The 24,034-nt window shown below is 40.2% G+C and overlaps 1 protein-coding gene across 1 annotated transcript in view; it reads right to left on the bottom strand.

Annotated features, from left to right (window-relative positions):
* Positions 1 to 24,034, bottom strand: part of LOC121432455 (neuroblastoma-amplified sequence) — a 309,448-nt gene that overhangs the window by 151,110 nt on the left and 134,304 nt on the right. Inside the window, exons 29-32 of the mRNA XM_041630447.1 lie at positions 21,873 to 21,975; positions 15,776 to 16,005; positions 9,720 to 9,832; positions 5,181 to 5,294 (exon numbers count right to left, since the gene is read on the bottom strand). Coding sequence (XP_041486381.1) covers positions 5,181 to 5,294; positions 9,720 to 9,832; positions 15,776 to 16,005; positions 21,873 to 21,975 — 560 coding nt within the window. The remainder of the gene's footprint in view (positions 1 to 5,180; positions 5,295 to 9,719; positions 9,833 to 15,775; positions 16,006 to 21,872; positions 21,976 to 24,034) is intronic.

Below are 24,034 nucleotides of genomic sequence, written 5' to 3'. Positions count from 1 at the left end.
GGCCAGAGCCCGACTCTGCTCCCTTCCCTGTATAATCTAGGAGCTCTGGATGTTTCCCTGGAATACTGAAGGAGCATCATTAGTCCTCTTTATAGGACCAATTTAGATACAGTGAATAAGATGCTTTTCCAACTTTTCACCTTTACTCCTTTTGGTTTGGGGACAGGTGGCCATACCTAATATGTAGATAGATTCAGAGTTGAGACTTCATTTCAGGGCTCTACTAATCAAGGCCAGGAATCAGAGCTTCCAGTTAGCCTCTAAGTAGGAGGTTTCCACTTCAATATATATACATATATAAATATATATTTGCTTTTTTCTTAAACACCTTATAAGTTTTCCTATTTTAGTCTACAGGACTCTGAACCAATCCAGGTTTGATTCTACCTGATTCATGAGGCTATCTGCTAAATTAACTGATTACAATTTTAATGCATCTCCACTTAGCTTTTAATAAGCCCTTTAAGTTTCCTACTACAAAGACCTCAGTGTAGCAAACTGAAATATAAATTATTTGAAATAGTCTCCCTCAACATTTTAGCAAATATTAAGACCTTTTTAAAACAGCATGCACATATTTCAGCAACGCAGACATAAGTATGTCAAGAATGGCAAGGACATTTTTTCTAATATACTAATAAAAATTTCTATTGTTTTAAAAATCATATGCTCAATTCAACTGAGTATACACTGCCACTATAATGATAACCAGGAAGTTAGCACGGTCCAAGCCAAGGACATTATGAAAACCTAGATTATAAATTTCATTGAATAAAAAAGTATTACGCTACTTATAGATGTCAAAGGCACTTTTATAATGTAACTTCACCACCACCCCCAACTCTAGGTAAGCCACATGACATTTTTGTCTTAGCTGTCCTTAAAAGGTAGCAGCATGAAAGAAACCATAGATCAACAAGTAATGATACAATAGTTCACTTTAAATACAATATAAACTAACTCAAACTTACATCCATATGGTTCACAACATGCTCTATTTTTCACTTAGAAACTGAAAAACAATCTTCCCTCTAATTTAATAATTCTTATTTGAGAATACTTCCTGTGAAAAGACAACTTAACTAAAAGAAAATGTACAGAGGGTGAACAACATGCACACTTCCTACATGCGTGGGGTGCCCCAGCAAGAAACAAACCACAAGACAGCCTCTTGAACACAGCACACCGACAGACACAAAGGAAGACCCTCCCTCACCTTCCTCTTGAAGGAAGCCTGCCCAGACATTCTCTGTTAAACTGTCATATACTCCTTTACTTCTTGATTTCCAGAGACTTACTCCTGACTAACCATATATACACACATGAGGAAATGCACATACCATGTTTAATGTAAACACATTCCCTACCTAATACTCTTGAAATGCTTGCATTTGTGCACACTATATACAATAGTGAAAGTGTCAAGTGCATTTTTTCTCTTGTGTCTTGGCTAGGCTCTAAATACTAAACTCATTGTTGAAGACAATGTGCAAGCCCCTAGCAGCTAAGAGAAAAGGTTAATCCTGGATAATCTTGGGAGGCAGACAGAGTCACAGAAAAAGATTCACAGATGAAAGGGATGGGGGTGGGTGAGGGTGAAAGACTCCTATGCAGAGCAGTCTTAGGCCATACCTGTGGAACTAGACCAGGTCCTAATCTTCTCACCCAGCCACAGGAATTTCAGACTCAACCAACCCACCTCATGGTAGCAGAAGCCAATCTTGTACAGCTGTATCTCATGCTATATTTGCTTTACTTCTCTGGTAGGAGCAGGAGTAATAAAACAAGGGATTTCACCTATTACTTCTCTTTTTATACATGTTTTTAAATGGACAGGGTCTCAATAAGCAATATAAATTGAGCTCCAAATTGCAACCTTCCTGTCTCAGCCTTCCCAGGAAATATGAATATTTATTTACATGTGTCAATACCTTTACACATTATTTTCTCTTATTAAGATCAAAAAACTCCATATCTGATGATTTCTGCACAAAGAGTCATACACTTATAAAAGTGTTACAAAGGAGAATGAAGTACACAGAGGCCACTGAGAGCCATCACACAACATCAGAAAGAGTATACACACAGATAAAAGCAGAAGGTAGAAAGGCAATTGCCTGGCTAAAAAACAAACTGATTTCTCTAATCCTATGTCTTCACTTTCAAAATGAGATTCACCTCTCTGCCTATGTACACATAGGCACACAGTAACAAGGATTAGAGATAGATATTAAAGAATGAAGCTGTATGAAATATTAAAAAATAAAATTGAAATCATTATTGTTGATAAATTTTATGTGAAGAATAGCCAAATAGCAATCATGAAGCCCAAAGTTATTTAGTTGAAAGTTAAAAGTTGATCAGGTAATCCAAAACTCAACATGGTTAAGAGCAGTCCTAGAAAATGTTATTAAGCAAGTATATTCTCAGAGACAAGAGCCAGGAGTGTGGGGGCTCATGGAGAATGATGAAAGAAACCATTCATGGCTGTGGTGCTCATGTGTGTCATTCTGACCTCAGGAGGCTACAGATTAGATGAGAAGCAAAACTGGGCTACAAACCAAGACTATTCCTTCCATGGATTGTCTGAAGAACATTAATGGTTCCATAACAAACAGCTTTGAGTACTGAAGTACAACATAAAATATGTCTGCTAATAGCTATATGTTCCCTTCAAGTAAGGGGCCAAACTCCCCTCCACCAACAATGAGTCTTGATTATTTATGATGACTCTCCTGTTCCCACAGTTTATTTCTGCATGTTTTGAGTAACATGATGGAATTGAACACTGCCCCATGTCTGTACTCAAGACACAAGTCATCCCTGTATCCACTGTACAATAAGACACGTCTATGTAAGCTGGTCTCCTGATGTACGTGGGTCTTCTATCTATCTGTTGCTTTCATTGGCTAATTAATAAAGAAAATTGCTTGGCCTGATAGGTCAGAACATAGGTAGGAGGGGAAGACAGAACAGAATCCTGGGAGGAAGAAGGCAGTGAGGCAGACGCCATGATTCTCCAACCCGAGATGGACGCAGGATAGGATCTTTCCTGGTAAGCCGCCACCTCACGGTGCTACACAGATTACTAAATATGGGTTAAGCAAGATGTGAGAGTTAGCCGATAAGAGGCTAGAACTAATGGGTCAGGCAGTGTTTAAATGAATACAGTTCCATGTAATTATTCCAGGGCTAAGCTAGCTGTGCAGGAGCAGGGCAGGACAAAAAGCAGGCCTGCTTGCCTCATCACTACAGTCTCCAGTCACTCTGCACCATTCTGGTTATCAGTCCCACTGTCACAATATAGTGTTCATGTACCCGTCAGTTACTTAGTGGGGTCCTAAAGTGCCAAAATGAAAATGGTTACCATTTGAGAATGCCAGAAACAAAATGAAGCCATCAAGGGCAAGCTTTAAGGAAAAGGTAAAAGGTCTGGATTTAGTGAGCATAGTAATAACAAGCCTTTGGCCTGTGAAGCTGGGAAAGGGAAACGTCACTGTAGTTCTAAAATCACACTTCAAACTGTAAAAGCTGCAGTCTCTGGAGCAGGTGTGGGGTTAAGGCAGAAAAGACACTAAATCTGTACCTGATAGAGACTTTTGTGTAAATGCACACAGCTCACAAGATCAATCTGTTGAACAATTTTTATACTTTAGTCTTATGTTTCAACGATACTGCTCCGAGTTGGAATATCATACAAGACATAGCATGTTAGCATTTGGGAAGTGAAGTGTGGCCAATCTGAGATGATCTGAAGTTTTAGAACTAAATTAGCTGCAATAAGGAAAATGGATCCAAGAACAATGCATCTCCACACGCTTCTACAGTATCCTCAGGAGGAATGCTCTCCTATAGAACTGTTTGAGGGCTGGCTGGTCCATTCATTATATGTCACAATCAAAGCAAGACACTATTCTAACAGGTGCGGAGGTGACGAACAGCACATCTGTAAGAGCTAGGCCCTCATGAAATCTACCCTTCATGTTGGAAGAGCTTTTCTATGCATGCACTCAGTTGGTTCTCTTATTACTAGACTATGGGTAACCAAAAGGGACAGCTTTCCTGTTTCCTAGATATGCGCTCTAGACAAATAAAGCTTGCAAACTTATAGCACACACGCACACGCGCTTATACACACACACACACACACACACACACACACACACACACACACAATCAGGATCAAACAATTTTTCTGAGTCTACATTCAATGTTCTCCCAGGGAGCCCAATATGCCTCACAGAGAAGCCAGGTCCCAAGACCTTTCCGAGTGTGTAGCGTTGTGCTCCAAGCTGAGAAGTGATACATATTTATTAGAAGAAAGACCTTAATAAGAGTTCTACCTATTAGTACTTCGAAATATTAACCTATGTGTCTATTAAATATATTGAATTTATAAAGGCTAAAAATAAAAACAAATTTTCTTTACTTTTGAGTCTGTTTCATGGTTTAGACTACGACAAACTCAAACCACTATTAAAGAACAAAATACCCAACAATTATTCTTATATAAATATAAATATACATATATGTATGTAAATATATTCACACACACACATATATACATGTATATGTATGTGTATATATGTGAATATATTTCAAAAAAATACAAAACTAGCACTAAAATATTCTGGGAGGTAGGAGCACTATAGTTAATGGAGCATAAAACGCAGAGTCAGAGATTTTCCTTGAAAGTCAGGCTCCTACTTCATCCTGGTAAGCAGCACGCTTAACTTCTGAATTTCTATTATAAAATGGGAAGCTAACCAACACTGTAACAATTTCGCAAAAAAATTAATGAGCTAAAATGTATGATAACTTTGCCAAATAGTAAGTGCACAAAACTTTCTACCGAGTTTATCAGAACTATCAGACTCAGTCTGGCTCGTGAGTGTGCTGGTACAGTGGGTGCTTCACACAGCAGTCTCCTTTGAATGACAACAAGAACTTCTGCTGACTTCACAACTGTACACCCTGATTAAGTCCTTTTCACTCAAGGGCATCTGATTTTCCCAAAACTTCAGTGAACACACACTTTAATAACAGGCCAAGATTTCTAGAAAATATTGTTCCTTGCTTTAAAAAGAAAAAAAAAGTTCTTCTGAGCAACTGAGCAAATCCTGATGCTCATATAGACTGATGTGATAAATGGGACAGGAGTTTAGCACTCAGAGACTTACCTGCAACCCTCAGCAACTCAGCAAGGCCTAGCAGCTTGGCTGACTGTTTGTAGCATGTGGGAGACTGCAAAACACACTCCTTGATGAGGCTGATCCGATCAGAACACAAGCGCACTAAAAACAGACAGTGAAGAACTTCATGAACACAAGAAGGGGTGCCACAAATGTTCAAGCATTAGGGAACCAAAATGTAATTACTGATCTCAGAGTGGCTGCAGTGACATACCCCTGTAATTCAACAGTGTTGAGGCTAAGGCAGGATGATCACACATTTGAGTCCAGCATGGACTATACAATAAAGACTCATCTCCCCATGCCCAAGTTCAAAATATACTTTAGTGTGTATGAGTACACACAAACACACACACACACACACACACAGAGAGAGAGAGAGAGAGAGAGAGAGAGAGAGAGAGAGAGAGAGAGAGAGAGAGAGAGAGAGCCTGGTTGTGCAGAAATCCTCCTGCCTGCCTCCTGAGTACTGGGTTTACAGGGAAGTACAACTAAGTTTGTCTAAGGCAACCTCACCCCAGGATGGAGGGCACCAAGTTTCACATCTCCTATGGCTAAGCCCAGTCCTCTCACTTAAACTAGCACTCAAGAAAATGAAATGCCTAATTAACCAGTTCATATCATAGAGCAAAGAGTATTTAAAGGGAAAATGTCAAAGGGCATCAAGTGAGCTCTAAGGGTAAGTAATTCTTACTCAGAGTAGCAAGGGCAAAGAAGACGGTATTGCCTAGGCAGCTGACTTGCAGTAACCATGACAACTGCATCAGCAGCTAACATAAAATGGAGATGAATTGTGTCTCCAGAACTGACTTATGTATAACAACCACACAACACCCACCTAATAAACAGGTTATTTTCCCAAAGGGAAAAAAACTGGGGTATAGAGAGCTTAAGATACTTTAACAAAGACCCACCAAAAAGAGGTGGATCCTGAATTCAACCCAAGTCTCTAAATTTTGCCTGTGGCTTTCATCTTTATTCCTAAATCCCTAGTAAATCCTTACATAGCCTGCTCTTTGGAAATGTCTCATATGTAGTTGGCTGAGAGTGACATAAATCTTATTGAAATGAAGATATTGTGGTTTTTCATTGGAATTAGTCTGTTATTTTCTACATATTTTTATTGCAATTGAATTTGGAACTTACAGAAAGGTTGCAAGTTGCAAAAATATCTACATTGTAATACTGTATTAATTGGATTCACCAGCTCTTAATTCCTTTTAATCTTATACATATATACACAATCATACACGCATACACTCACTCCTGTCTTCCTCTATATGCATATTCACACACACAGACCAATACTTTTGTTAACCATTTGAGGAAAAATTGCAAAGCACATGCCCTTTATACCTCAGTGTTCCAGTATATGCACATCCTCAAGTGCAGGATGTTTGCAGATGAACACTTGTATCCACCCCAGTTTTATATCCCAAATGTCTACCTTGCTGACCTTGCTAAAGTCATGCTGTAATGATGGAGGAGGGTCATCTGTCTATGTATTACTTTCATTGGTTAATAAAGACACTGCCTTGGCCCTTTGATAGGACAGAAAATTAGGTAGGTGGAGTAAACAGAACAGGATGCTGGGAGAAAGAAGCAGATTCAGGCAGTCACCATGATTCTTCAACCTGAGACAGATGTAGGCTACAATCTTTCTCAGTAAGCCACAACCTTGTGGTGCTACACACATTAATAGAAATGGGTTAAGCAAGATATGAAAGTTAGCCAAGAAGAGGCTAGATATAATGGGCCTGGCAGTGTTCAAAAGAATACAATTTGTATGTTGTTATTTAGGTGTAAAGCTAGCCATGCAGGAGCCGGGTGGGAACGCAACCCGCCGCTCCATCTACACTGTAACTTCTTTGGACAGTGAACGAGAGTGGAAAAGCTATATGCCATGTGTGAGTAAAGGCCACATCACTAGACTCCCCACTGATGTTCCCCTGTATGGGAACGCTGTCTCAAGGCACGCAGAGCTGATCACAGTGGGCAGCTCCAGTCACGCAACCCAGCCTGTGAGCTGCTGGTTATTTCCATCAGCCTTTATAACACAGGGCGGTCAAGGTTTTAAAGGACTGTATATAACGTCTCTATAACTTGATTTTTTAAAGTGTGGGCTTTCTCCTCAGTATCTGCTGTCATTTTACATGTTTTCCTCCAGATTCAATAACACAATGACTATGAAACAGCTACTTTTTTAAATTCTAAATAGATGTTTAAATCAAAGCCTGTTATGGATATAATACTTCTACACACAAAAAAAGAGGCTGGGTCTTATATGCCATATGCCTTGCGTGCTTCAAATAAAAGTTCTAGCTTTCAGGGGCTGACTTCCCTACTATTATCATCCTCCTCCTAACCACAACCAGGGTAGGAAACTGTAGTGCTAGATCCTCATCAACCCATTTTTCCATTCAATGAAACACTTGTTTTATCCATTCAGCCTGAGCAATGGTTACTAATAATAGATAAGTATATTCAATTGGACAGCAAGAGTCTAAGTGATTGTAATTAGCACATACAAGTCAACACTTTTTAACTCCTCTTTGAACTGCTGGTACAACAGTTCCTTTTACTGGCCATCTTAGGGTGACTAAACCCCAGTATCACAGCAGCGACTCCTCCACTGAGAAACTTCCCAGAAGGTATAGTCTTAACAGTCTTGGTTGTGTATCATCAAAATCACATCTAACTGACCACCACAAGAGCTCAGAACTCACTTAGCATTCTAAAGGATCACAGCATGCAGAACAGTTTTTTTATACATCACTCAGCTCAGATTATTTAAGTAGCAAAAATACATACACAGCTGAATGTGCACACACAAATGCAGACACATGTACACACACATACCAATGCTGCAATATTTATCCTAATGAAACATAAAGGAGAAAAAAACTTATTATGTTCTAGAATCTTGCTCTGCTAAAATTAACAAATATATTATGGAGGGAAAATAGTTAATAATCAAACATTTTAGAATAAGCTAAAATGGTTTTTAGCAACTTTGATTAATTTTCATAATATTTAAAAAGTTTTGAGTTCAAAAGTTGCATTAATGGTGCATCAGAATAGATTGTCTATGACCTAACAATCTAACCATCACCTTCCATATATACTCAGTGTGCTACTTACGCCTGTATAATAATTAGGTCCAACAATGATACTCGGAGTAATAATAGTCTATGTCTTTCCAGCACAGTAGCTTTTACTGAGAAGTGAAACTTTGAGTAAAACCATAAAGAAAATCCATATAAAATTTCAAACTGTGACACGGCAACTCCTGGCTCTTCCTCAGTCCCAGTTATTGCTGACACTGCAGGGGACTAAGGAACACAGCCACTAGCACCTGGAGGAACTGAGGCTTCTGATGCAATATTATTTTTTTAAATGAAAGAGCACAACTATGGTGGAAACTTACAAAAAAGAAAAAGATGAAATAAACTGCTGTGGGATAATGCTCTTGTACAATGTAAAGATTTGTCACTCATATTAATTTAATAAAACAATGATTGGCCAGTAGTCAGGCAGAAAAGATAGACAGGGTGGCTAGACTAAGAGCATTCTGGGAAGAGGAAAGGCAGAGTCAGTCCAGCCAGAGGCAGAGGAAACAAAATGAGAATGCCTTACTTACAAAAGGTACCAAGCCATGTGGATAAATAGACAAAAATTCTGTGTGAACTTAAGTCATAAGAGCTAGTTAGCAATAAGCCTGAGCAATTAGCCAACCAGTTTATAATTAATATAAGCCTCTGTGTGTTTCTTTGGGATTGAATGGCTGTGGACTGGGTAGGAGACAGCAATTTTGTGCTACAATGAACTGTTATATTTCCTCGTCACTAGTTCCAGCCAGTTCTAGAGTGAGGAATGGTAGACTATAGCAGCCAGCCAAGTATACTTCTCCCTAGGCAACCACCTTTTCATTCAGGGACCAGATATGGATTTAAAGAGTCTATGGTCAGCTATGATCAGCTAAGGCCTGGAATGTTACAATGTATCATCCTTACAGTTTAGGACAAGCTGTGTGACGTCTGTCCAGATGACTCCAACATACCTGTTAAACTTAGACAAAAGAACCTGAGCAAAATGAAAACATCATTGGCAATTAAGTTCTAAGAAAGAATTGTCTCCCATTACTTTTAAGTCAAGATTGGGAGGTGATCACCTAGTTAATAATTTATGAAAGTAAAATACAGGAATAAGCTATATGCCAAAACTGAAATAAATCTACAACTGTCATTCATAAAAATAAGAAGTATCTATGTTTGCTTTGATCCAATGGCCTCACTGTTCAGTTGCTCTGTCACTAATATTACATCTTTAAAGGTTATAAACAAGATTTTTTTAATTCACTGCAAAATGTTTTAACTTGAGATTTCATTGCAAAAATTAAAAAAGACAATATTATATATTAATAATATATTCAGATTATCAAAGTTACTTTCATTGAAAAAAATAAAAGGAACAATACTTAATTGGTGCAAAATAAGTTAGCAATGCAATACCAAGAAGAAGACGCACCTTGCAAAGGCAGGATCTTTACCCCAAATTCTTCAAGATACCCCAGAGCTTCAATGAGGTCTAGTTCCTCTTGAATGGCAGCCGGCCTGTCTGTTATGAGCTGCAAGCAGCACCTAAAACAAATCACATAGATTTTGAAACCCAGCAGCATAAATTCACCCAGTTACTTTTCTATAGTGAACAAGAAGTGCTCGAACACATATTTCTCTAACACCTGTCAGACTGCTAAAAGGTTGTCCATTTTTCTCCATATTGATTCAATATAGGACCTGAAGTTCTAGATGAAACAATAAGACAATGGAAGGAGATCAAGGAGATATAAACTGGAAAGGAAGAAGTCAAAGTATCATAATTAGCAGATGATATGATAGTATAAATAAATGACCCCAAAAAATTCTACCAGGGAATTCCTACAGCTGATAAAAAAAACCTTCAGTAAAGTGGCTAGACACAAAATTAACTCACACACACACACAAAAAAGAATCAGTAGCCCTCCTATACACAAATGACAAACAAGCTGAAAAAGAAATTGGGGAAACAATACCCTTCACAGCAGCCACAAAAAAACATAAAATATCTTGGAGTAACTCTAATCAAGCAAGTGAAAGACTTGCTCCAAAACTTTATGACTGTATGCCTTTGTGTGTGTGTGTGTGTGTGTGTGTGTGTGTGTGTGTGTGTGTGTTTTAAGATAGGGTTTCTCTGTATAACAATCCTGGAAGTAAAGGTATGGGATACCACCATCTGGCCAGCTTCAAGCCTTTTAAGAAAGAAATTGAAAACGTTATCAAATGATGGAAAGATCTCCCACACTCATGGATTGGTAGGATTACAACAGTAAAAATGGCCATCCTACCTAAAGGAATCTACAGATTCAATGCAATCCCCAAAACAATTCCATAAAAATTCCAATGGAGTTCTTTATAGACCTTGAAAGGATAATATTCAACTTTATATGGGAAAATGAAAAATCCAGAATAGCTAAAACAGTCCTATACAATCAAAGAACTTTAACAGAAGAGAAGAATCAGTTGGTAATACAGCATTGTCAAAAGAGAGAATGTGATTGGTAATCAACAGGTGAGTGACATTTGCTTTCTTTGCTTTGAGACAGCACCTTTCTGTGTGGCACTGGATGACCTGTCCTTCTCATTTAACATCTGATCATGTAGAATACTTTCAATGTTTTTCATTTTTAATTCATAAAAAAAAATTCACTTTTAAGAAGTTTTCATGTTTTTCTTTTTTAATTCATAAAAAAAATTCACTTTTAAGAAGTTTTCTCTAATGCATAAACTTATTTTGGAAAGGTGCCTATGTAAGACCATTTAGCTGACAAGGGCTATTATATGCTGACAGCGACAGCACATTTAAAGGAATTGAGGCACCAGGAGGGCACTGCCATCACTCAAGGGTAAGTATGACTCAATGGCAAGAAGCAGAACTTGATCGTGCACAGTTGGAAGATTTCCGTCTGTGAGCACTCACAAGTTCTGGTGATTCTAACGTAAGGATTATAAACTCTGATTTGTACAACACTTTACATGCACTTACCCTCGAACCCACGAATTCTAGGCAGGAAATTTACTCAACAGAAAGGCTTATACATCCCTATTACTAGATTGCTGCATTTTCTTTGTTTCAGAAAAAAGTTGCAAAGTAGGCAAAATTCTACAAATAATAAAGGGCATATCCACCTCAATTCATTTGAGCCATGTGTCCTTCGTGTGTGGTGTCTTCAGCAATAGGGGTGGGAGGGAATTCACCTTTAATACCTGAGAGGCAACCAATGACCTGAGAGCCTGTTTTCTAGGGTCTACTTCTGTGCTTCCAGAAAATACTACACAAGCTGCCAAGGAAGGGATGCAGGTAAACAATCCTACCTAGATGCAACACCTATGATCCATGACAAGAAACACATTAAGGTGCATGAAGTGGTACCCATATGCTGGTGGCAACAAACAATTGGGTAACTGGTGCTGATCCAGGCCAGCTTCTCTAGGCTAAGGAGGTCGATGACCGTAGAAATCGACTACCACCCTCTGCTAGACCGTTAATATTCCTTACTACATTCTAAATCTTATCCACAGCAAAGTGCAGCTACCACCAAAGACCATCCTCTTTATAGCAAATGGAAATCAGCACATAAAACCACAACTAAACAAAATAGATCATGAAGAGCCCAGTCCCAACAAACACTCCTACATCACAGCTCCTGATCTTCACAGAAGAGGGAAAAGAACAGCTGTAAGAGGCAGAAAACCAGAAGGTCTGCTGTGAAACAGTCTCTCTTACTAAGAGCTGCATAAATAAGACCAGAACAAGAGTATGGACACAAATGAAATGTTAGCAATGAAGGGCAAAAGCACCATGAGTCACTGACTGTTGCTGCTTAGTTGTCTGCTACATAGTGATCACCCTTGAAACCATATATAACCATATATGCACAAATAAAAAATGTACTCATCAGGTTGTATCTGTATATATTTGTGCATACACATACATACATACATGTATGCTGGGCCCATCAATCACTAATTAAGAAAATGTCCTACAAGCATGCCTACATTCAGATCTTATGGAAGCATTTTCTCAATGGAGGCTGCATTTTCTCAACTGAAGTTCCCTTTGCTCCAGTGACTCTAGCTTCAGGCAAACTGACATGAAACTTCCAGCACACATACCTTTGGCTTCCTCAAGGAATAACAAATTCCTAATAAATAAGAATGAAAGAAATATTTCCTATACTCCATACCATGGTAAACACAGATGCCTTAGGGCTCATAGGCCACAATTAGTCCAGCACAGCATCATACACATGGGATGAAAATCAAAGTGCATCCTTGTGGGATGGGAAGGGATATAGTGAGGGCACAATGCAGCAAGGGGATTTTATAATCACCCAGAAACACCTGCCTAGAAGCTTTAGGTCAAACACAAGTTGGAATTTCAAAGGCTATTCTATTTGATATTTCCAGCATTTGAAATAAAAATAGGATCCGTAGAGAGAAAGAAAAAGGCTTACTAACTACTTTAAAGGACTCTGTCAAGTTCAGTAACAGTTTGAAGAAAGAAACGAGGGAGCATGACTCTGACATAAGTTACCACGAGGGAAAAGGGTTGTTTTTCACCTTTGCTAGAGTTGAAGAAACTACCAGTCATTTAAGGGGGAAATGAATCCAGACAGCTATCGCAGTTAAGACCATGTTCAATAAGCTTGAAGATTAACTGAAAAGCATCAAAGTATATGAGAATTTTATGACAGTATTTCAAAGAATGGCATAAAAAAAAAAAACCAGGGCTGGTGAGATAGCTCTGAGATTAAGAGCCCTTGCTGATTTTGAGGACAACTGAAGCTCACTTCCCAGTACCCATGTCAGGCAGCTCACAACTGTCCGTAACTCCAGACCTAAGGGATCTGACCACAACTTCGGGCCTCCATAAGCGTTCACATTCATATGCACATACAGTCTTTAAAAAAGAGAAAACAAGAGAAATTACACCTAGAAGACTGGGCAATGAGTCAAACTAAGAAAGACAAGCCCAAATATCCTTGTGTTATAGAAAGAGTTCTGTATGTGTGCACATTGACGCACAGGGGTCAGAGGCTGACGACAGCTGGTGTCTCAGCTGTTTGCTACCTCAGTAACCTTAAAACAGGTTTTCTCATTGACTCTGAAACTAACTAATAGAGCTAGAGAGCCAACCAGCCAACTCTAGAGGTCTGCCTGTGTCTAGCCGCACACTCCACCCCGCATGAGGTACACACGTCACTGCACACTGCTTTTATATGTGTACCACGGCTCCAAACTCAAGCCTGCAAGCTTGCATGGCAACTACTTCATTGACTGAGAATCTCCCAAACTCAATACTTTTTATGAAAAACAAAAAGTCCCCAAGAATCAAGAAAAGATGAACACCACCACCACCAAACGATTAAATTTAGGGCTAGAAACAGGTTTCAAAATAAGTTCAAGTGGAGGTGCACATTATGCTTAGAGAATAGGCATTTCAGCATATAACGTGCAATGGGAAATAAACGAGAACCACTTGGCAACATAAAGGAAGCTTCGCAAGTGTTCATCTGGTAACTACCAACTACTCTTAGCTGTTCACAAAACAGCAACAGTTCTGACCACTTAGAAACCCACTTAAGATCACAATAGTGAAAAGGAGGGGACTGGGGAGATGGCTCACTGGATGAGACTGCTTGCAACACAGGCATGAGAACTTGAACCCCAACACACATGTGAAAAGCTATGTATTGGTACATGATACAATGTCCCCAGTACTGTGGGAGGAAGGCACTAGAGGACTTCAGCATTAACTCCACTGGGGCCTGCTGGCTGTTGTGTGAATTGCCAAAAATTGGTGGGCTCTAAGGTCAGGAAAAAGACTCTTCCTTGAGGGATCAAGATGGAGCTCAATAGAGAAGGACAGCATCCTTTGTCCGCACATGCACATAGGCACTGCACCTTCACAAACACAGACACGCAATCACAACAGCTCTCTCAAGTCTGCTTTCAAAAGAAGCCAATGTCAGAAGGCTGCGGGATGGCTGGGACTGGGCTGACATACAGGCATCTGGATCCAGAAGACATCTTAACTTCAGCTTTACTGTCACTCCAACAATGCAAAGAGAAGAACTACAACCAGCTAAATTCAGGCACAAATGTAGTGAAATCATTTAACACAATGTTGTAAAGTGCATGGCAATGCTTCAGTTCACATACTGGCTTAATAAAACATTAAAAAGTCATAACAAGAAATGTACAATGTCTCCATTTTATAAAATTATATGTGTACTTGCAAAGAAAGTAATATCACAAAAGGAAGCAAGTTTCATGTGTCTCTAGAGTGGAGGAAAGAAAAGCTCAGTGTGGTCTAAAGGGTAGAACTCCAAGAAAACAGCAGAATAGGACTTCCATGGTGTGCCCTAAAAGATGCTGACCAGAGGCAAACTGATGATCAGATGGCAGAAGAGCGCCAGGAGAAACATAACTAAGCCACTGTTTATGCAGAGTGAAACATGCAGTTATTGCATTGGTTTGGACATGAGATTGTGCATGTGTCCCTCTAGGGTTTATGACTTGTCAGCTTGTTCCCCAGGAAAGCACTATCTAAACCAGCAGTTCTCAACCTGTGGGTCATAACTCCTTTGGGAGTCAAAAGACGTTATCATGTTGAAGGGTCAGATATCTTGCATGTCAGATATTTATATTACAACTTATAACAGTAGAAAAATTACAGTTATGAAGTAGCAATAAAAATAGTTTTATGGTTGGGAGTTCATGATGAACTGTATTAAAGGCTCACCGTGGTAGGAAGGGTGAGAACCACTGCTCTAAACAGAACATGACCATTAAAAGCCAGAGCCTAGACGTCTTAAAATAGGATACTCCCTGCTGGCTTTCTGTCTTACCATAGAGTACCTTCCTCCACCATGACCTCCCATCTCATACTGCTTATACAGTTTGAGAGTAAAAGCTCAAGAGTTTTTGTAACAATAGAATAAGGGACTAATACAAAAGGCTTTCCTGAAGCATTTAAGTTTCAGAAGTAACATAAATTTGGGGATAAGATTTATTGAATTCTGAGTTTTATAAAAATTTACTTTATAAATATTAATTTCAATTCATAAAATCTTCCCTCAAGAACGATGAAATTCTTTAATAAGACTATTAAATTCAGAAGCCAAGTATACCGGTTTCTCATGTCAACTAAGAGGAAAGGACTAATGATAGGCCAAGAAAGGAACTGAATTTAAATCTAGAAATTTCTATCCAGAGTTGACTTTGGAGCACATGCTATGCAAAAGAGATAAATATCACCTACAAAGCTTCAGAGGAATAGAGGCTTATAGATAATGAACAAAATGACTCAATCAAAAGAATGTTTATGGGGAATCAAGAAGAATTCAGGCACTTCAGAATTCACTGGTCGCATTCTATAGTAAAGCAGTACACAACAGAAACCTGTGCAGTGTACACAGCCTGCATCTGAGACGACCTGCATTGGACATGCACACAGCGCTCCCAGAACACGGACTTCCTACCTGGCCAAGTCCATGCAGCTGTCAGTGAGGTTGGTGGAAGAGTTGAAGTACTCTCTGCTGGCAGCCAACACCAAGTCAATACTCCTCCTGTACTCGACCCTGAACTGGGCTCGTCCCTTATGGGGTGCACCAGCTGAAAGATTAACCGAAGAAGCGCTGCAGTGCATCATCTGCCCGGCAAGGTGGATATTCTCCAGGCGACTGGAGCAAAGAAGGCTTTCAGTAAATATCTGGGAAAAGAAGACTCCACAGTTATTGATAAAGAAGAGAGGCTCTGTTCAACAAAATGAAGGCTCTGAAATCCAAAGGATTTCAAGTCAAAACTATATCTATCCTATACCTGGGGTTTGTATGACATAGTGTATGTAGTAAGTAAGCACACACTGCCTACGTTAAAGCAGCTACCTAACTGTTCTATTAATTCCACCTCAATAAAAGAAAAATTAGCTTTCAGAATAAATTTTAGAGGATGAAACAAGTAAATCATGCTATCTAAGTCATTACAATAAAAACTTAAGTATGTAAAGTTTATTCATTAGAAAACAAAACTGAAGCGGGGTATGATGGCACACAGCCGTAATAACAGCACTTGAGAGATTCAGGGAAGATAATTGAGCCCTAGGCCATCCTAGATTACATGGATGTCCTATAAATAAAGTAAATAATCAATCAGTAAAACGCACTGGTCAACTACTACAGGCAGTGAGCTACTCAAAATGGACGCATTCTGCCGACTGTAACAGACTGTGACAAGATCTGACACCCATAATATGTCATTGCTGATAACACAGACATTCACATTCTCTGTCGCTGTGGAGCAGGATCAAACCAGTGTCTGTGTGTGATAGGCAGGTACTGGCCCAATAAGCTACACCCCCAACCTCATCTGAATTCACCCTTATGAATGAGTTAGACTGTAAATGTTAACTTACACATAAACATTAAAATGATAGCATGGAGCAATGAGACTTTTTTCTAACTTGGATATTAAAATGTATCTCAATTCTCTTGCCCACCCTAAAGTGGCTCCCTTAACTAAGAATTGTGGTTCCGTGCTCCCCTATCCACCTTTCCTTTATCCCAATTCTCCTGTTTCCCAGGTCCCCCCTCCTTCCCTTCTACCTTTTCTCTCCCCATCTCCCCTTATCCCCATCCCACCCCACCCCCAAGATCCCATTTTCTCCCTGGAAATTTGGTCTACTTCCCTTAGCCAAGAGGACAACAATATGTTTTTCCTTGGGTTCACCTTCTTACTTAGCTTCTTTAGGTTCACCTATTGTAGACTCCGTGGTCCTTATTTATGGCTAGAAACCAATTATGAGTGAGTACATCCCATATTCATCTTTTTGGGTCTGGGACACCTCACTCAGGATAGTGTTTTGACCCTAGAGGGGCTCCCTAGAGCCCAAGATGAGGTTCCCAGTTAGTTCCTTGGGCAGCTGAGGATTGGGAACCTGAAATGACCCTATCCTAGAGCAATACTGACGAATATCTTGCATATCATCATAGAATCTTCATCTGGTGATGGATAGAGATAGAGACAGAGACCCACACAGGAGCACTGGACTGAGCTCCCAAGGTCCCAAGGAGGAGCAGAAGGAGGGAGAACATGAGCAAAGAATTCGGGACCACGAGGCGTACATCCACCCACTGAGACAGTGGAGCTGATCTACGGGGAGCTCACCAAGGCCAGCTGGACTGTGACCAAAAAAGCATGGGATAAAACCGGACTCTCTGAACATGGCGAACAATGAGGGCTGATGAGACACCAAGGACAATGGCACGGGGTTTTGATCCTACTTAATGTGCTGGCTTTGTGGGAGCCTAGCCAGTTTGGATGTTCACCTTCCTAGATATGGACGGAGGGGGGAGGACCTAGGACTTAACACAGGGCAGGGAACCCGGATTGCTCTGTGGACTGGAGAGGGAGGAGGAGAGGAGTGGGGGGAGGGGGAGAAGGGTGGGAGGAGGGGGAGAAGGGTGGGAGGAGGGGAAGGGAAATGGGAGGCTGGGAGGAGGTGGAAACTTGTTTTTTGTTTATGTTTTTTTTTCTTCTTTTCGCAATAAAAAAAAAAAAGAAAAAAATGTATCTCAATAAAATAAGAAACACTGACAGGAGGTATCTTACAAAGAATTTATTGTACTAATGGCACTGAATATATTAAAAGTATTTGAGATTACTTGTGCCAGAAAAGTATTAAACAATGTGACTGCCAAGCCTATTATTGACAATGTGACATTCTTTCCCTGCCATTCATAGGTGGATGAGGACAGTGAAGAAACTGATGAGACAGGAACAACTTGATGGGGAACAGGAGTTTCCCCCGGCTTTCCCTATATTACCTAATCATTGCTCTTTAGAGGAGCCTTTATTTTGATGTCTGGGGCAGAAAACTCACTTAACATAACAAGAGAGGCTATGAAATGGAAGCTCTGGTGAGAGCACATTTGACCTGCTGGCGCTCCTCACTAGATTCTGCCAGGTCAAACTGGCACACTGAGCACAAGCCAAATGAGCTTCCAATGATGTATTCATGCTAGTTATAGAGCAGTGGTTCTCAATCTGCGGGTTGTGACCCTTTGGGAGTCAAATGACTTTCACAGGGGTCACTAAAGAGCATTAGAAAATACAGATATTTATACTACAGTTCATAACAGTAGCAAAATTACAGTTATGAAGTAGCAACAAAAATAACTTTATGGTTGGAGTCACCACAATGTGAGGCACTCTAGCAAAAGGGCACAGCGATGGGAAGGTTGAGAAGCACTGCCATGCATAGAGCATCATGATCCATGTTGGAAAAGGCACTTTACTCACCCTACAATGACAATCTGGACGTCATTCTAGAGGCAGAATGTCAAGCGTTTGTCTACCATGTTCAAAGTTAGGCCACTGTGCTCTCAAATTATTTTCCAAGGGACAACAAAACTTAACAGCAAATACAGAAATTGTCAAAAGGTGCAAATTAAAATGTTAGTTTTGAAAAGTCTGCATTACTGTCTTCTAGAGCTTTTAAAAACATATAAATGCTTTCTAATGTTCTTTTGCAGAAAGATATTCATTCAAATATGTGATAGTAAAATGCCTACCTAGGACCACAAGCCCAAAGCCGAAAGAACCCATCTTATCTGCAAACAGCTCCATTTTAAAGGAAGGCTACAGTAGAGGCAAGTTCTATGAGATCTTAGCAAGCACAGTCAGCCTAGTCATGAAAATTTATCAGGAGTTTTCCAAGTAAGAAAAAAGACTATATTCCAGATAGAGGGAACATTATACACACAGTCACAGGAAGGGTCGATATACATCCTACTTGAGGGAGCTACTTGAACAGACTGTGGAACACTGTGGAGTGACCAAGAGGAACCTAGGAGGCTCGGGCCATTGTGGTTCTTCAGGACACAAGTGTAGGCACCTATAGAGTGATTTGGAACAAGAAAAAGAGTGTATGAAGGAGAGCATCAGGTGTTAACAAATGTAAAGCAAAAGAAGATATAAACACAGGAAATGAAGTAGAAGCATGTTGCAAAATATTATTTTAAGATGTGTTACATTTTTTATGCTATGGAACATGTGCAAATAATGATAAAAAGATGTGTTGCGTTCATTCATGTTGCATTTGTTTAACTCTGTGAAGCTGTGTTACAGTGCCTGTCTAAGACACCTGATGGTCTAATAAAGAGCTGAATGGCTAATAGCAAGGCAGGAGAAAGGATAGGCAGGGTTGGCAGGCAGAGAGAATAAACAGGAGGAGAAATCTGGGAGATGAGAAGGAAGGAGCAAGGGAACAAGAGGACTCCAGAGTCCAACCACCCAGCCAGCCACAGAGTCAGAGTGAAAGTAAAATACACAGAAGTAAGAAAAGGAAAAAGCCCAGAGGTAAAAGTTAGTGGTGATAAGATCAGAAAAACTGGCTATTACAAATAGTGCTGCTATGAACATAGTTGAACAAAATGCTTTTGTAGTATGATTGGGCATCTCTTGGGTATATTCCCAAGAGTGGTATTGCTGGATCCTGAGGTAGGTTGACTCCCAGTTTCCTGAAAAACCGCCACACCGATTTCCAAAGTGGTTGCACAAGTTTGCATTCCCACCAACAATGGATGAGTGTTCCCCTTACTCCACAACCTCTCCAGCAAAGGCTATCATTGGTGATTTGATTTTAGCCATTCTGACAGGTGTAAGACAGTATCTCAAAGATGTTTTGATTTGCATTTCCCTGATCGGTAAGGAGGTTGAGCATGACCTTAAGTGTCTTTTGGCCATTTGAACTTCTTCTGTTGAGAATTCTCTGTACAGTTCAGTACCCCATTTTTTAATTGGGTTAATTAGAGTTTTAATGTCTAGTTTCTTGAGTTCTTTATATATTTTAGAGATCAGACCTTTGTCTGTTGTGGGGTTGGTGAAGATCTTCTCCCATTCAGTAGGTTGCCTTTTTGTCTTAGTGACAGTGTCCTTTGCATTACAGAAGCTTCTCATTTTCAGGAGGTCCCATTTATTCATTGTTTCTCTTATTGTCTGTATTACTGGGGTTATACATAGGAATTGGTCTCCTGTGCCCATGTGTTTTAGACTACTTCCCACTTTCTCTTCTATCAGGTTCAGTGTGGTCAGATTTATATTGAGGTCTTTAATTCATTTGGACTTGAGTTTTGTGCACAGTGATAGATATAGATCTATTTTCATTCTTCTACAGGTTGACATCCAGTTGTGCCAGTACCATTTGTTGAAGATGCTTTCTTTCTTCCATTATAGTATTGAGGCAGAGCAGGCCTGCTTTTTGTCCTGCCCAAAGCTCCAGCACGGCTAGCTTTACATCCAAAATAACAACACACAAATTGTATTCATTTAAACATTCCTGGCCCATTAGATCTAGCCTCTTATTGGCTAATTCTCACATCTTGATTAACCCATTTGTAATAATCTGTGTAGCACCACGAGTTGGTAGCTTACCGGGAAAGATTCTAGCCTACATCCATCTTGGGCTGGAGCTTCATCACGTCTGCCTCACTGCCTTCTTCCTCCCAGCATTCTGTTCTATTTACTCTGCCTACCTAATTTTCTGTCCTATCAAAGGGCCAAGGCAGTTTCTTTATTAACCAATGAAAGCAACACATAGACAGATGACCGACCCACCTACATCATTCCATTGCATACATTTAGCTCCCTTGTCAAAAATCAGGTGCTCATAGGTTTGTGGGCTAATATCCGGGTCTTCGATTCGATTCCATTGATCAACATCTCTGTTTTTATGCCAATACCAAGCTGTTTTCATTATTGTAGCTCTGTAATAGAGTTTGAAGTCAGGGATGGTAATGACTCCAGAACATGAGCAAGGAAGTCGAACCGCGAGGGGTGCGTCCACCCCCTGAGACATGAGACTGATATAATGGGAGCTCACCAAGGCCAGCTAGACTGGGACTGATGGAGCATGTGATCAAACCGGACTCTCTGAATGTGGCTGACAATGAGGGCTGACTGAGAAGCCAAGGACAATGGCACTGAGTTTTGATTCTACTGCATGGACTGGCCTTGTGGAAGACTAGCCTGTTTGGGTGCTCACTTTCCTAGACCTGGATGGAGGGGGGAGGTCCTTGGACTCCCCACAGGGCAGGAAACACTGACTGCTCTTAGGACTGGAGAGGGAGAAGGAGAGGGAGTAGGAGGAGTGGGAGGGAAATGGGAGGAGAGGAGGAGGTGGAAATTTTTAATAAATAAATAAATAAAAACAGAAAATCTGGCTAGAAACAAGCCAAGCTAAAGCCGAGCTTATTTCACAAGAAATAATAAACCTCTGTTTTTAATTTATTCTGGAGCTGGGTGGTAGGCCCCCACAAGAGCTATAGTTTTAGTGACCACCAAAACATGTAGGGAGAAATCATATCATATTCAGGGTTTCAGAAGACTGATCTGCAAAATAGATGGCACCGCAATAAACAAGGGGAAGGCAGAAGAGGGATATGATAAGGCTTAAATCCATAGCACTAGTTGATCAATCATCAATCACATTATATACAGTGTCTCTTTCAGACTCTCCCTTGTGGCAAACACAATTAAAATTTCTAAATAAAAAAAAAAAAACAGTTACAGCTGCATTACCTCATAGCAGGCATCAGCATCGAGGCATGTGTACACATGCTGCTGCATGGTCAGCATGTCCTGCAGCAGCACTCTCCACTGAGACTCGCCAACAGGAGGCTGCCTGGGGAAGGAAAGAAAGAACACATGAAACCAGACTCCAAAGGCACAGGTACTACTACTCCAGGCACAACAATGCTTTAACAAACGATAGGGCTAAATTAATTTAAATTTATAGGAAAAGGTAGACAGAGTTCCCACGTGGAGAGAAATCCCACAGCAAAATAAAGCAGAAAAAACAGAGACAAGGAAGAGCTTCAAATCCATCCTCAAAATGGTGCTGATATGGCTGGATGTTGCCATGTAGAAGAATGCAAATAGGTCCTTATCTAACCCCATGTACAAGACTCAAGTCCAAATGGATCAAAGACCTCAATATAAATCCAGCCACACTGAACCTCACTGAAGGGAAAGTAAGAAGTAGCCTTGAACACATGGGTACAGGATACCACTTCCTAATACAACACCAACAGCACAGACACTGAGAGCAACAATTAATAAATGAGACCTCCTGAAACTGAGAAGCTTCTGTAAGGCAAACGGCATAGTCAATAAGATAAAAAGGCAGCTACAGAATGGGAGAAGATCTTCACTCACCCTACATCAGAGAGAGACTGATCTCCAAAATACATAAAGAATTCAAAAAACTAGACATCAAAAGACCAAAAAAAAAAATCCAATCAAAAACATGGGGTAAAGATCTAAACAGAGAATTCTCAACAGAAGAATTGCAAATGGCCAAAAGATACTTAAGAAATTGCTCAACATCCTTAGCCATCAGGGAAATAAAAATCAAAATGACTCTAAGACACCATCTTACACCTGTCAGAATGACTAAAATTAAAAAACACGGATGACAACTTATGCTGGAGAGGATGTGGGGTAAAGGGAACACTCCTCCATTGTTGATGGGAGTGCAAACTTGTACAGCCACTTTGGAAATCAGTGTGGTGGTTTCTCAGAAAATTGGGAATCAATCTACTTAAGATCCAGCAATACCACTATTGGGAATACACCCAAAAGATGCTCAATCATACTACAAGGACATTTGTTCAACTGTGTTCACAGCAGCATTATTCATAATAGCCGGAACCTGGAAACAACCTAGATGCCCCTCAACTGAAGAATGGATAAATAAAATGTGGTACATTTATACAAAGGCATACTACACAGCGGTAAAAAAAAAAAATGGCATCTTGAAATTTCCATGCAAATGGATGGAACTAGAAAAAACATCCTGCGTAAGGTAACCCAGAACCAGAAAAGACAAACATGGTATGTACTCACTCATAAGTGGATATTAGATGTAAAGCAGAGAATAACCAGTTTATAGTCCACAAATCCAGAGAGAATTAGGTAACAAGGAGAACACGGATCCCCCTGGGAAGCAGAATTCAACAAGATCTAAAAAAATTGGGAGTATGAGAGAGGGGGAGATGAGAGGGTGAAAGAGGGGAGGGGAAAGGAAAGAGAAGAGGCGAACATGAGGGAACTTGATGGTTGAAATGGGAGAAGGACAGAGAGGGAGGGAGCCATTATGCAGTGTAAAAAACCTGGCACTAGAGAAACTGTCAGGAACCCACAAGAATGACCCCAGCTAAAACCCTAAGCAATAGAGGAGAGGGTGCCCGAACTGACCTTGCCAGTCAGATTGATGAATATCTTAATTGTCATCATAGAAACTTCATCCATCAACTGATGGAAGCAAATGTAGAAATCCATAGCTAAGCACTGGACCAAGCTTACAGAGGCCAATCCAAGAGAGGAAAGAGTGATAACATGAGCAAAGGGGGGAAGCCCATAATGGGGATACCCAGAGAAACAGCTGACCTGAGCTAGTGAGAGCTCACTGACTCTGGACTTATAGCAAGGAAACCAGCATAGGACCAAAGTAGGTCCACTGAATGTGGATGACAGTGGTGTCATTTGGGTAGGCCACTGGCAGTGGGACCAGGATATATCCCCAGTGCTTGAACTGGCATTTTGGAACCCATTCTTTTTGGAGGGATATTTTGCTCAGCCTAGATGGGGGAAGGGCCTTAGTCCTGCCTCAAAGTGATATGTCAGACTTTGTTGACTCCACTTGGGAAGTCTTACCCTCTTTGAGGAGTGGATGGAGGGCT

The sequence above is a fragment of the Microtus oregoni genome, unplaced genomic scaffold, assembly GCF_018167655.1.
Source record: "Microtus oregoni isolate MIOR12 unplaced genomic scaffold, Mior012 000034F_ref0000314, whole genome shotgun sequence".
Classification (NCBI taxonomy): domain Eukaryota; kingdom Metazoa; phylum Chordata; class Mammalia; order Rodentia; family Cricetidae; genus Microtus; species Microtus oregoni.
The sequence above is the reverse complement of the archived record's forward strand: the minus strand, read 5'-3'. Positions and strand labels throughout refer to the sequence as shown.